Source organism: Plectropomus leopardus, chromosome 1 (genome assembly GCF_026936395.1).
Source record: "Plectropomus leopardus strain MGB_pleo_1.0 chromosome 1, ASM2693639v1, whole genome shotgun sequence".
Taxonomy (NCBI): Eukaryota; Metazoa; Chordata; class Actinopteri; order Perciformes; family Serranidae; genus Plectropomus; species Plectropomus leopardus.
The window spans coordinates 16,318,891-16,330,034 of NC_142176.1; the positions used below are offsets into that span (position 1 = coordinate 16,318,891).

At 37.8% G+C, this 11,144-nt stretch overlaps 1 protein-coding gene across 4 annotated transcripts; it reads right to left on the reverse strand.

Moving 5' to 3' along the window:
* Positions 1 to 3,492: 3,492 nt before the first annotated feature.
* On the reverse strand, positions 3,493 to 10,826 carry stk16 (serine/threonine kinase 16). Of its 4 annotated transcripts, none has more exons than XM_042493057.2 (8): positions 10,736 to 10,826; positions 10,191 to 10,315; positions 8,983 to 9,202; positions 8,763 to 8,896; positions 7,951 to 8,038; positions 6,835 to 6,963; positions 6,558 to 6,679; positions 3,493 to 5,554 (listed from the first exon to the last, which is right to left on the reverse strand). In XM_042493057.2, the coding sequence occupies exons 1-8, from the start codon at positions 10,739 to 10,741 to the stop codon at positions 5,416 to 5,418; spliced, it is 963 nt and encodes a 320-aa protein (XP_042348991.1). In that variant the 5' UTR covers positions 10,742 to 10,826; the 3' UTR covers positions 3,493 to 5,415. The 4 variants fall into 4 exon arrangements, with proteins under 4 accessions (XP_042348991.1, XP_042349000.1, XP_042349009.1 ...); XM_042493066.2 differs by having other exon boundaries at positions 10,704 to 10,756; XM_042493075.2 differs by having other exon boundaries at positions 10,723 to 10,741.
* Positions 10,827 to 11,144: the final 318 nt, after the last annotated feature.

An 11,144-nucleotide genomic window follows, 5' to 3' on the forward strand; every position in this document is an offset into this window, starting at 1 on the left:
CTCGGGCCAACGTGTTGCTCTCACCTTTGCAGATGAAATTACCCGAAAAGCTGTTACAAATCAATATAATCAATGCAATCAGCTAACTGACACAGGCAATCTCCTGCCAGTAAGTAAAATACCCCCGACGGAGATCTTTCAATCTCTAGTGCCATAATTGCCCCCAAGGGCGACGTTAGGGTGTAGCATTTTGTACACTTAATTAAATTAGTGAGCTCTGTCGACAGGGTGGGTTGCTGATCTCACAGAGAACGGATAGATCTGGCCCTGAGCCAGTAATTAAGGCAATACCTTTCCTGATTACGCCAATCCCCTTTAATGAACTCATTATGCATTTTAACCCAAACACTCCCATGAATTAATGAGCACAAAGAAAGCCCCTGGATGGAAAGAACGCCTCAATCACAAACACAAGTCATAACTCATCCACTCAACGGGGCAGACGTAATGTCCATATTTCTCCCTCTTTCAGCGGCAGCCAAGGCTAATTTGGACTTGAGTGACAGCAAAAGTTCTGGGTCTGTACACATAAAGCTTTAAAGAAATAAGATCCCTCGTCTGGGAAGTAACAACCGAAACTTTACTGGGCGACTTTACAAGGTCTAACAGGAATCACGTCCGAATTCACTGTATTTAGAAAAGTTTTGCACAGTTATTTTGCACAGATGAGACTCACATGCTCACATCCACATGAGGTCCAAAACATATGTGTGAAATGATTTAAAGGGACCTAGGAACACCGCAGGATGGGAGCAGCTCTGTGCTGACCCATAATGCTTTGCTAATTAAATAATTCACTAATTGATTCATTGCCAAATCAATAAAGCCTGCAGATGGTTTATGGTGTGAGAGCTAAAGTGTGTTTGTGGACTGGGGTGGGGTTACAAATGAAACACACACACACACACACACACACACACACACACACACACACACACACACACACACACACACACACACACACACGATCCAAACTGCCAGTGCACCCCCCTAACTGAACGATAAGCAAAAGCACATGAAATTGGTACTAAAATGAATGCAAACATTGAGTTGACCTTGCGCTTGTGTTGTATGACATCATTTCAGCCCCTCACTGGGAGATGATAGTAAATATAAAAAGTGTGTGTGTGTGTGTGTGTGTGTGTGTGTGTGTGTGTGTGTGTGTGTGTGTGAGTGCATGGGGGGGGGGCACATGTTGGACCCATAAACACAGCTCTGTCCTAGACCCAGTCCCAGGGGAGTCTGGGATTTGTAGGTGGGCCTGTGGAAGAAATCAGCTGGGATATCATTAATTCAAGTATAATGAATCCTTAGGGTGTTTGTGTATAAAAGGGCATATGCACTGTAAATATGCAGTATGTTATGTATACTTTATGACCGGTCATTGGTGTGTGTGTGTGTCTGTGTGTGTGTGTGCCTGCTAAGGTCGAAATTACCTTTGAAAGTAATTGGGACAGCAGTGAAGTGTGACATCTCACTGATCTGAGTGGACGTAAGGGTTGTAAATCCTGCTACATGAGCAGTTTGATATTTGTTTCCAAGGATGTGTGCACAAACACGCACGCAAACACACGCACGCAAACACACAGCGAGATGCAGAGAATGGCCACCGGCGCTCAAAACACTTTCAGATGAAGGTTGTGTTTGTCTGCCATGGAAAATGATTAATCTAAAACTGAAGCAACTTAATGAAAAAAATAATTTCTCATTTAATGTGAAACTGCAAAACACACATGAAAAATGTGTTATTTTAAAAGCTCCAATTAAACAAATAATTAAAAAAACAAAACAATACTACATTATTAGCTAACATAAAAGAATAAAAGGATGTGTTTTCAAGAAAGGAATGTCACCTTTAACAGCACTTTTTGCTACTCTACATGGCCAAAACTATGTGGACACCCAAATTTTTCCCGCATGAGCATTGTATTCTAATGAAAGATTCTTAAGGGAAGGTTTTACAAAAGATTTTGGAACCTAACTGTAGAGATTTGCTTCCATTCAGCCACAAGAGCATTCGCTTACAGTCAGAGGCCCCTTTGCAAATACCAACCTTATCTAGACTTTATCCGGAGAAGCTGTGTGTGAGAACGCAACTGTCTAAATCTGTCTTTACATTGATATTGTGATGAGACTAGATATTGTTTTAGATTGGATATTGTAATAATGTAAGTGTTGCCTTTTCCTGGTTTCGGAGGCTGCATTACAGTAAAATTAAAAGTTATTTTCTAAAATTACCAGATGGTTCTAGCTGTTCTATTATTTGCCTTTACCCACGTGGTAATTACATACACATTACTACAAATTATTTTAAAATAAAAAATCTAACTGTATAAAATATTGCTGCAATGTCGATATTAAGGTATTTAGTCAAAAATATTAAGATATTTGGTTTTCTCCATATCACCCAGCCCAAATTTCTGGTACAATTTAGTTCGGGGGATGTCCAGTTGAGCTCATGTGTTAATAGAGCAGGTCAGTGTCCGGAGACTTCACAGTGAGCCAGTGGGTGTGTTCATGACATTCCTATCATGCAAGTGGTGTGAAACCATCTGTCTTCATTTACATGAAGACACCAAGAAAGTGTCTAACTGGAGAAACAAAAAGATTCAAGAACTATTGTCAGTGAGGACCGTCACCAAAATCTTCAGACAAATTCAAAACAAAGGAAGAGATTCTGTTGTTTATGACCAAACACAAACTTGCTTCATAACAGATCACTGCGATTTCCACAGTTACCCTCTGTGTGCAGCTGGCTGTATGTGCAGGGACTGTCTACAAAGTACAACACCTAAAAGAGATGACCTACTGCAAACATGTACCTTCACTTTTATACAGTGCAGTCCCCGAAAATCACCTTACACATCAGTTGTCTCCTGTTGGTTACACTACAACACTTAATTTGAGAAAATGTGCTTTTGCATAATTTGGTTAAAGTTTTATTTTAAAAAAGTTAATTAACTTAACTAAATACGGTGCAGTGTCACCAAGATCAATTCACAAACATTTACTGTTATTTTCAGAACTCCTGAAATATGCCGCCATGGCACGCATGCACGTGTGTGCACTTGATCAGGATGTTACCACCTCATTTTGAGCCAGGAAAATCCCTGTAATAAAACACTCAGAGGGCATTTTTTCTGGATTATGAGTATTTTAACTTTTCAAACTTCATATACATTTAGCTAGTAATACTTAATACTACATTTTCTGGCTGACTGAAACTTCCTTATTGAAATGCATCTTATAACACTGCCACGCTCAAAGTCACTGAGCTCTTCACTTACTTTTACTGTAAATGTTTGTCGCTAGAGATTATATAGCTTGATTTTGTGTAGCTGAACCAACTAATTACAAGTGCCGTCCAAATACATATAACGATGCTGACCATGTAATTGCATATAGATCTCATACCTTTCTTGACCAACTACTTTTTAAATTTAGGATGCTGTTTTCATTTTACAATTATGTTAAAAACTGTATACAGAGTGCTACATATTTCATATTTATTTATCCTTAATGTGCAGTGAATAAAATAAAACAGACTTAACAAGATTTTTCATGATCAAATGACACACCCCAGCTTATTAATATTTTTGAACTCCATCAGTATACTTTAAATAAAATATTTTGTTTACCAACTCCGTGATACCAGTCTTCATTTGCCATTAACAAAAACAAAAAAATTCATACTCGATATAGTTAAACAGTATGCCAATTACCATTCCAACATCTAACTGATTAAGTCAAGGATTTGTTTAGTCCTACTATGGTCCAAATAACTGCAATACAGAGTCACAGAAGCATTCATCTTAAATTAAATGCCCAAAGTAACATTTAAAAGTACCATTTAGGTCTACTGAATGTAAGACTGTCAGCCCCTTTGAGATGTGGGTGAACCCTGAGAGAACAAAAGTGTGAGACGACATTCACACGACAGAAACATTGAATTTAACACAAGCATAGCTGGAATGAAAAATATTGTTTAAAAACACAATACAGTGAAAGGTGAAGGTTAGACTTCAATGGCATATGACACTGACTTAATTAATAAAAATAAGTTGTTCCTTTAACTGATTAAAGGTTTGTTTTCTATTGTTTAGGTGTGTTACAGTAGCGCCTGACACCTGTTTCTTTTTTTTTTTTCTTCTTTTTTTTATAAGCGGACACTCTTTGCTGTGTTTTACAAAGAGCTCGTTCACACATCATCAACTGTACCAACAGAGACATGACAGTATGTGGAGCGGAGGATTGTGATGGTGGAGCACCTCTGTGTGTTCAAATGCAGCATTGCAGGTGAGGAGCATTCTGCCTCTGAACTTTCCCCCAGTGAAGACAAACAGTTCAAGTGAAGGATGTGGAGAAAAGCTGAAGGCGAAGTTGTTGATTACAGCAAACGTGTAAACACAAGATTTTACACACACAAAACCCAGGAATAGAGATAAAGAAAAGTAATGGGAACTGGACCATATTCCTTTTTTAGTAGGGAATGGATTCTGATATGTATTCAACTCAGGTAGCTTTCATCCACCGGAAAGTTTGGCAAAGCTTCTGTTATCCTTTATCTTGTAAAAGAAAAATGCAAACTACAATTTTAAGACAAGAATCTTTTGTTTTTTAAATGCATATTTAGAAATATGCATATTCACCAAGGCGACAGCCAGCAGCTGGTTAGCTGAGCTCAGCACAAAGACTGGAAACAGGGACAAACAGCTAGCCTGGCTCTGTCCAGAGATAACAAAATCAGCCTATATGCATCTATGAAGCTCACTAATTAAATGTAATATGTCTTGCTTGTTTAATCCAGTCTAAAACTTAAATATAAAACAAAAGAACCACCCGTTGTCATGTTTACATTTTGGTTTTCCTATAGATTAAGGAAACAAGATATAACATGATAAGATTAGATTAAGATTAGAATTTTGTTCCCTTTGGACGAATGCAGGTTAGCTGTTTCAAGTCTTTTTGCGAAGCTAAGCTAACAGACTGTGAGCCCCAGTTTCACAATAACTGGGCCGACATGAGAGTGGTGTCCATCTTCTCATGCCACTCTTGGGGAAAGCAAATAAAAGTATTTTGAAAATTGCTGAACTATCCCTTTAAGGAAAAGCGTGGACCCTTACATAAAGCATTATACTGCAGAGTGAAATTACATTTAAGGCGTTTCAGATTCTTCACATAATTTAGTAAGTCTATAAGGACAGCAAGAGTCCACTGTGATACACAGGCCTGATCCGCTGATTCAAACTAAAATCTTATACTGTTGCCAAGCTCCCAAAACTGAGTGAAAGTCTGCACCTAGGCTTTTACACCAAAGTCAACAAATAAAATAAACATTTTTAAAATCAAAAAAGCAGAGGTTCATTTATGTGTGCAAAGGTTTTGAAGACCCCACATCCAGTGCACCGTGCAAGATCAGACCATGTTGGTTTGAGTGTTGGGGCTGCGACTCTGCAGGTCCTGTACCTGGTCAAGAACCCAGCTGATGTTTGGCCTCTCCTGGGGATTCGACACCATTATGGAGCTCAGCAGCATCTGCAGGCCCTCTGAGTAACTGATCACAAGACAAACAGATGAGTTAACACAACGTTAATTTGATCTCTGTTAAACCTTAATAAGTGACTATTAAAGTTTAGCACAAGTGTGCATCAATCACAGGATCATTATTAATAATACGTATTCTGTTTAACAGGAAGTGACATTTCCAGGATGGAGCTGACTTAAAAAATTAACCCAAGTTGTGTTTTCACATGGCAGTTTTGTTTAATTAGAAACGTTTAAAGAAAGGGCCGCATCTGGGTGAAAACACCAGATTTAAACAAGAGGCAGAAGTGCCCCAAAGCCTGTAAGCTTGCCACAGAGCCCCCTGCCTGCTCCGTCAGCCTCCCAGCGAGCCAAAATTACCGCAGCAGTGTCAATCTGCTGCAATTATTTTCTATATTATTTTAACAATATCCTGATATTACTAGATGCTAAACACTGGGGGTGGGAATCACCAGGAGCCCAACGTTACAATATAATCATGACACTTTAGTGACAATACAATATTATTGTAATTTTAAACATTCAGCAACATGCTGAGTATTGTGATAATATATATTCTGATATATTGCAATTTGTGTGTCCCTAAAGGAAAACTTTATCAATATTTGTTTTATCTATTAAGTTTTTAAGATGAAGCTTTCCACTTCAGTTATTTTTATACCAGCAAAATGTATCTTGTGGATGCATGTACACACACACGCACAAGTGGACAGACAGACAGAGACAATATGTTTAGAAACGAGCAGCAGAGTAGAGCTGCTTTCTGGTCCACTACATCAGCGCTGCAGCTTGTTCAAAAATTACATTTTAGTTGTTACAGAGAAAGTAAAATACCAAAGAAAAAAGCACTGTTTGGTGCCGCTGCCAATAACAAATGTGAACAGTACCCAGCCCTACTAAGTTACTTTTGCTTAACTTCTCAATAGAAAAATGTGAGGATTACTCTTACCACTATCGACTGGAAACTTTCTTCCAGTTACTCTGTAAGATGATGTTATAGTCTGAGGACTGACCTGCAAGACTGTGGGATGGTCACTGGATTCTGGACAGCCAGGGCAACGCTGTCCCCCTTCTGAAATACCATGTCATACGGCCCCTCCAACATCATCATGCAATAAAGCACACAGCCGAGTGACTGGAGGAGTACGGAAAATATAAAAAGACGAGAAAAAGAAGTAGTCAGTGAATGATCCACAGTAACTTTAGCAATTGGTTTCTGATGCCGACTGATGTCACTTAAGAAAACACCAAGCAGAACATACAAAAATGATACACAATGCATAGCTTTACCCAGATATCAGTGCGCTCATCTATGATGCAGTGGCTCTCTACATTGAAGAGTTCAGGAGCTCTGTAAGAAATGGTGCACCGCTGGGCTGCCCAGTCCTGTATGGTCATAGCTTCTCTGCTTCCTCTAACCTGAAATATGTTCATTAAGACAAACCTTTAGCAACACAGACAGCTGAAAATAAAAAGCAGTTATGCTGCCCGTCTCTCTTGGAATGATATGTACTCATTCTATGACAAAACTCTTCCCCTTGTAATTATTCTAGCTGTTTAGTGGAAAAAAAAAAAAAAAATATATATATATATATATATATATATATATATATATATATATACACATAAAAAAATAAACTTGCTGTGGAAACACGTAAAAGACAAATAAGAGCAACAAACATTGCACTTAAGAACTATGAAAAAATAATTCCCCACAGAAAACAGTGGAGGTTATTGTGGTTGCATTATGGTTACTGGTTACATCTATTAATATTGGTAAAACATCCAGAAAGTTCAATGTTGTATTCAGGGACATTACAATATCCAGTGGGTGTTTTGAATATGTTGCTCACTAGAATTAAAAATGTTACTCTGCCATCTAGAGGTGGAAATCAGGACCTTCTGCCTAAAACAATTTTAGGTACAGAGATTATAATTTGCACAAAAAACAAACAAATAAACAAACAAAAAAAGATAATTACAATTTGAAACTGAAAGTTCAAGTTTTGATCATGAGTTATATATAAATATATATTTAAAATAATTTTCAAAATAAAAATTAGCATGGGAAAAGGTTAATTTTTCAATGTAAATATAATTTTAATTCTGATATTCTTTTGAATAAATTATTTCTTTCAAACTTTCACTTATATATAATTTCATATTTGAGGTAATATTTTCTTCAATTGCAGATATGTTTTCAGATTCAGATCTTATTTTTTTTGCATTCAAATCTCATAAGTTAGTTTCACATTCTTTATTCACTTTCAGCTTGTATTTTTTCAGTTTCAATTTTTGTTTCTGTTTGAATGAAAGCTCCAAATAAAAAAAATATAACAGTATCCATAATTACATAGTATAGTGATCAGTTAAATTCAACAAACTCTTCAGACCCTGTGCCCTTACCTCAATCCTTGCACGATTCATGGAGCCCAGGTCCATCAGAAGAGGCCTGTCATCCTCATCCAGAAGCACATTTGTGGGCTTCAGGTCTCTGTCAAATTAGAGCAGACACATTGCGTTCAGTGTTCAGAAGTTTCCTTGTAGAAAATGAGTAAATGAGCATGAAGTAAGGTGTAATAACTTTATGAGGTAAGACCTATATATGCCTGCAGAGATGGCGGTGCTGGCTTGGCAGCGTCCAAAGCTTCTGGGAAAATGCACATCTTCCATTCTCATTAAAAAAGACCCAAAGCAAATGTATAAATTCTAATTCAAAATACATAAAACTATACATTGCCAGTTTTTTTTCTAAGCTGCATGGTCTCTAGTGTTAGCCACTCTAGTGAGCCAAGATCAGTGTGTTCATTACTTACAATATTAAAGAGGTAATGCAGATTTTATTTTTTGTTTTTTGAGCTGAAAACTAGATAATATGACTGTACTGTGATGAAGCATTTCAGCGCTGTTATAAATATTGATATTTCTTACCAAATTTATCAAATCTGCATTTCATGAGCTCAAAATGGCTCAGTCACCACCCCATCCTTACACCCTCCAGAGCCCATGGAAAATAAGAATTATTTAACCAAACAGTTTAGACCTGATGTGTCTTATTGTGCTTTTCTTTAATCGCAGTGCAGGGTGTGCAGATATCAATAAAGTTAACGGGACTCCAGCCAGACACTGGTGTGGCACTCCAAATCAGTACTAGTCTTTATACTTGTCCTGTGCATCTTAATGTTTGCTGTATGTGTGTATATGTGGAGATATATTACCTGTGTGCATAGCCTTTTTCATGAATGGCCTTGAGTCCAGAGCAGATGCCACGCAAGATTTGCAAAATCTGTTTTTCAGGCATTAAGCTTCCCTTGTCTCTTAGCTTCTCGAGTACAGACCACAGGCTGCCTTTCTGTTCACACAAACACACCAAAATGTCAGAGTGAGATCATTTCCCTCAAGGTTAGTCTGGTCATACTAACTGCTTTATCAACTTACTCTAATATAAGGCAGAAGTAACCAGGCTTCAGTTTTGCCTCCGCGATCAACAAAGGCGTGTGCAGCCAAGCTCAAGACATTGGGGTGATTAAACATCTGATGCATCTCCACCTCTGTCTGAGCCTCCTGACGGCCTTCGCGGTCATGGCATAGGATCCTCTTCAGGGCATAGAAGCGCCCATCCTTCGCCCCCTCTACCAGATCAACGTAACTGAAACCGCTGAGGAGAGGACACAGAGAGATTAGAGTTCAGGGAGAGCAGGAGTTTTTCATATTGACAATAAATGCCACAAGATGCCACAAAAATCAATTATGCATTTGTCCTATCTCTAAAGTCTTTCTGAAACTTCTCAGATATGTTTATCACAGAGAAATAAAAGGTGCATTTTATGGGGACTCTTTTCAACTGACATTTTGTGAGCTAGTTGTATGTACTGCAGAAAGTGGATATTTTTATGACTGACAGAAATGACAAACACTGCCCCTGTTGATTGTAATAAAGACGGATGTCACCTGTCACCCCTTCCGGAAATACACTACACCATAGTACCTTGTTACTGATTTATTTATTTTTCTCAGCAGCACTTCATTCAACTTCACCATCATCAAATTCATCAGTAAAGAACCATGGGGCCATGTACTTCCTGAAGAGAGTGACAGTCAAACTCACTAGCTGCACACAACAGAGGGAATAAGTCCACTTGGAGCAAAAATAAAACTTCAAAACAGGTGAGGGAATATTACCTTTCAACTCTTAAACTTTTAGGCAGAGTGTAAAACTTCTGCCACTTCATGTGGCTTCTTGGAGAAAAAATGTTGGAACTAAATGTGTCCCTGCTGCAACACAGTATGCATGATTCATGGTTTCATGCACATGGAACATGGTTCCTTCATAGTGTTAAAACGAAAATATTGTTCTGGTGTGATGTTACAAAAAAACAAATCAATATTCATGAAAAGAAATCACATATATCATATGTGTGACTAAACATTTAATAATGTTGTGAATAATAACTGTGGCAGTTAAATCACCCGTTGCAACAATGAGGCTCAGTCGTGTGTTTTCTTTTTTTTGTTGTTTTTTTTTTTAGTTTTTGGCTTGTAGGATCTTTTTTCTTGGGGATCTGTTGACACACAAATATAAAATAAAACCACACTTAACCTTAAAGACTGAGTTAAGTGGAGTTTAAAACAAAATGTTCTCTTACCCTTCGTCTAGTTTCTGGACAAAGTAATATTTTTTGTTATCAATGGTGAGGGAGCCACGAGAGCATATGCAAAGGGTCTGCCCCATCTTGACTGGTACATTTTTTAACGCCAAGCTTTTAAGGGCCTAGAAGAAATGTGAAAAAAGAAGTTATTTTAGAGAGACAACCAGAGAGATACATACAATAATGCAGTGTTATTTACGAGTTTACACATTAATTATTGAAAGCAAACTGCGAGACAAACTTTGGGTCTATCGTAACGAAACATATGGTAAGACAGCTGACTGACAAAGTGTCAACAAACGTTTTAACAGTTAGCTAACAGAGCACATCACCGACATACATCGTGAGCTTTTAGCAACTTCAACGCTAAAACAGCAAAAACGAGACGTTAGCGTCGATTTAAAACGTTAGCCCCGATCACAGTGTAACTTTAGTTGTCCTCTAACACAATGACCAGCTAAATATAACAGACCTATGCAATAGTTTGTGGTTTTACGTCTTTAATCGTACCGGCTAGCTGCGTGTTTACCAGTTTAGCTTACTGTCATAGCGCTCCATCTTCTTCTTCGGGGTTTTTAGCGGCGGTCAGCAAACACCGTATAAAGTGCAACACCGCCGCCCTCTGCTGCCCAGAGAAGAGCAGCGACCAAACACCAAACATTTACCCTGTTTCTCTCACAAAATCACAGATGTATTGAGTATTGAGTAAACATACTCAATTACAAGTGAAAGTCCTCTATTAAAAACATTACTTACGTAAGAGTAGGTGGGTATAATCAGGAAAATAGGAACTAAAGTAATATTAAACGTAAAAGTAACACACTAAATGCAAAGGAACAACATAAAATAAAATTAAAAAAATTATTTTTAAAATAGAAAAATGCATAGATACAGGGTACCCACAACAATGAGAAACATCCTTAAGAAATCCTTTATTTCTTAGTCTGTCAT

Coding starts and splice junctions, on each gene's coding strand:
- stk16 (XM_042493057.2), bottom strand. Junction 8,897..8,982: donor TACTTCTGCCTTATATTAGA/GTAAGTTGATAA, acceptor TTGTGTGAACAG/AAAGGCAGCCTGTGGTCTGT. Junction 6,964..7,950: donor TGAATCGTGCAAGGATTGAG/GTAAGGGCACAG, acceptor AACATATTTCAG/GTTAGAGGAAGCAGAGAAGC.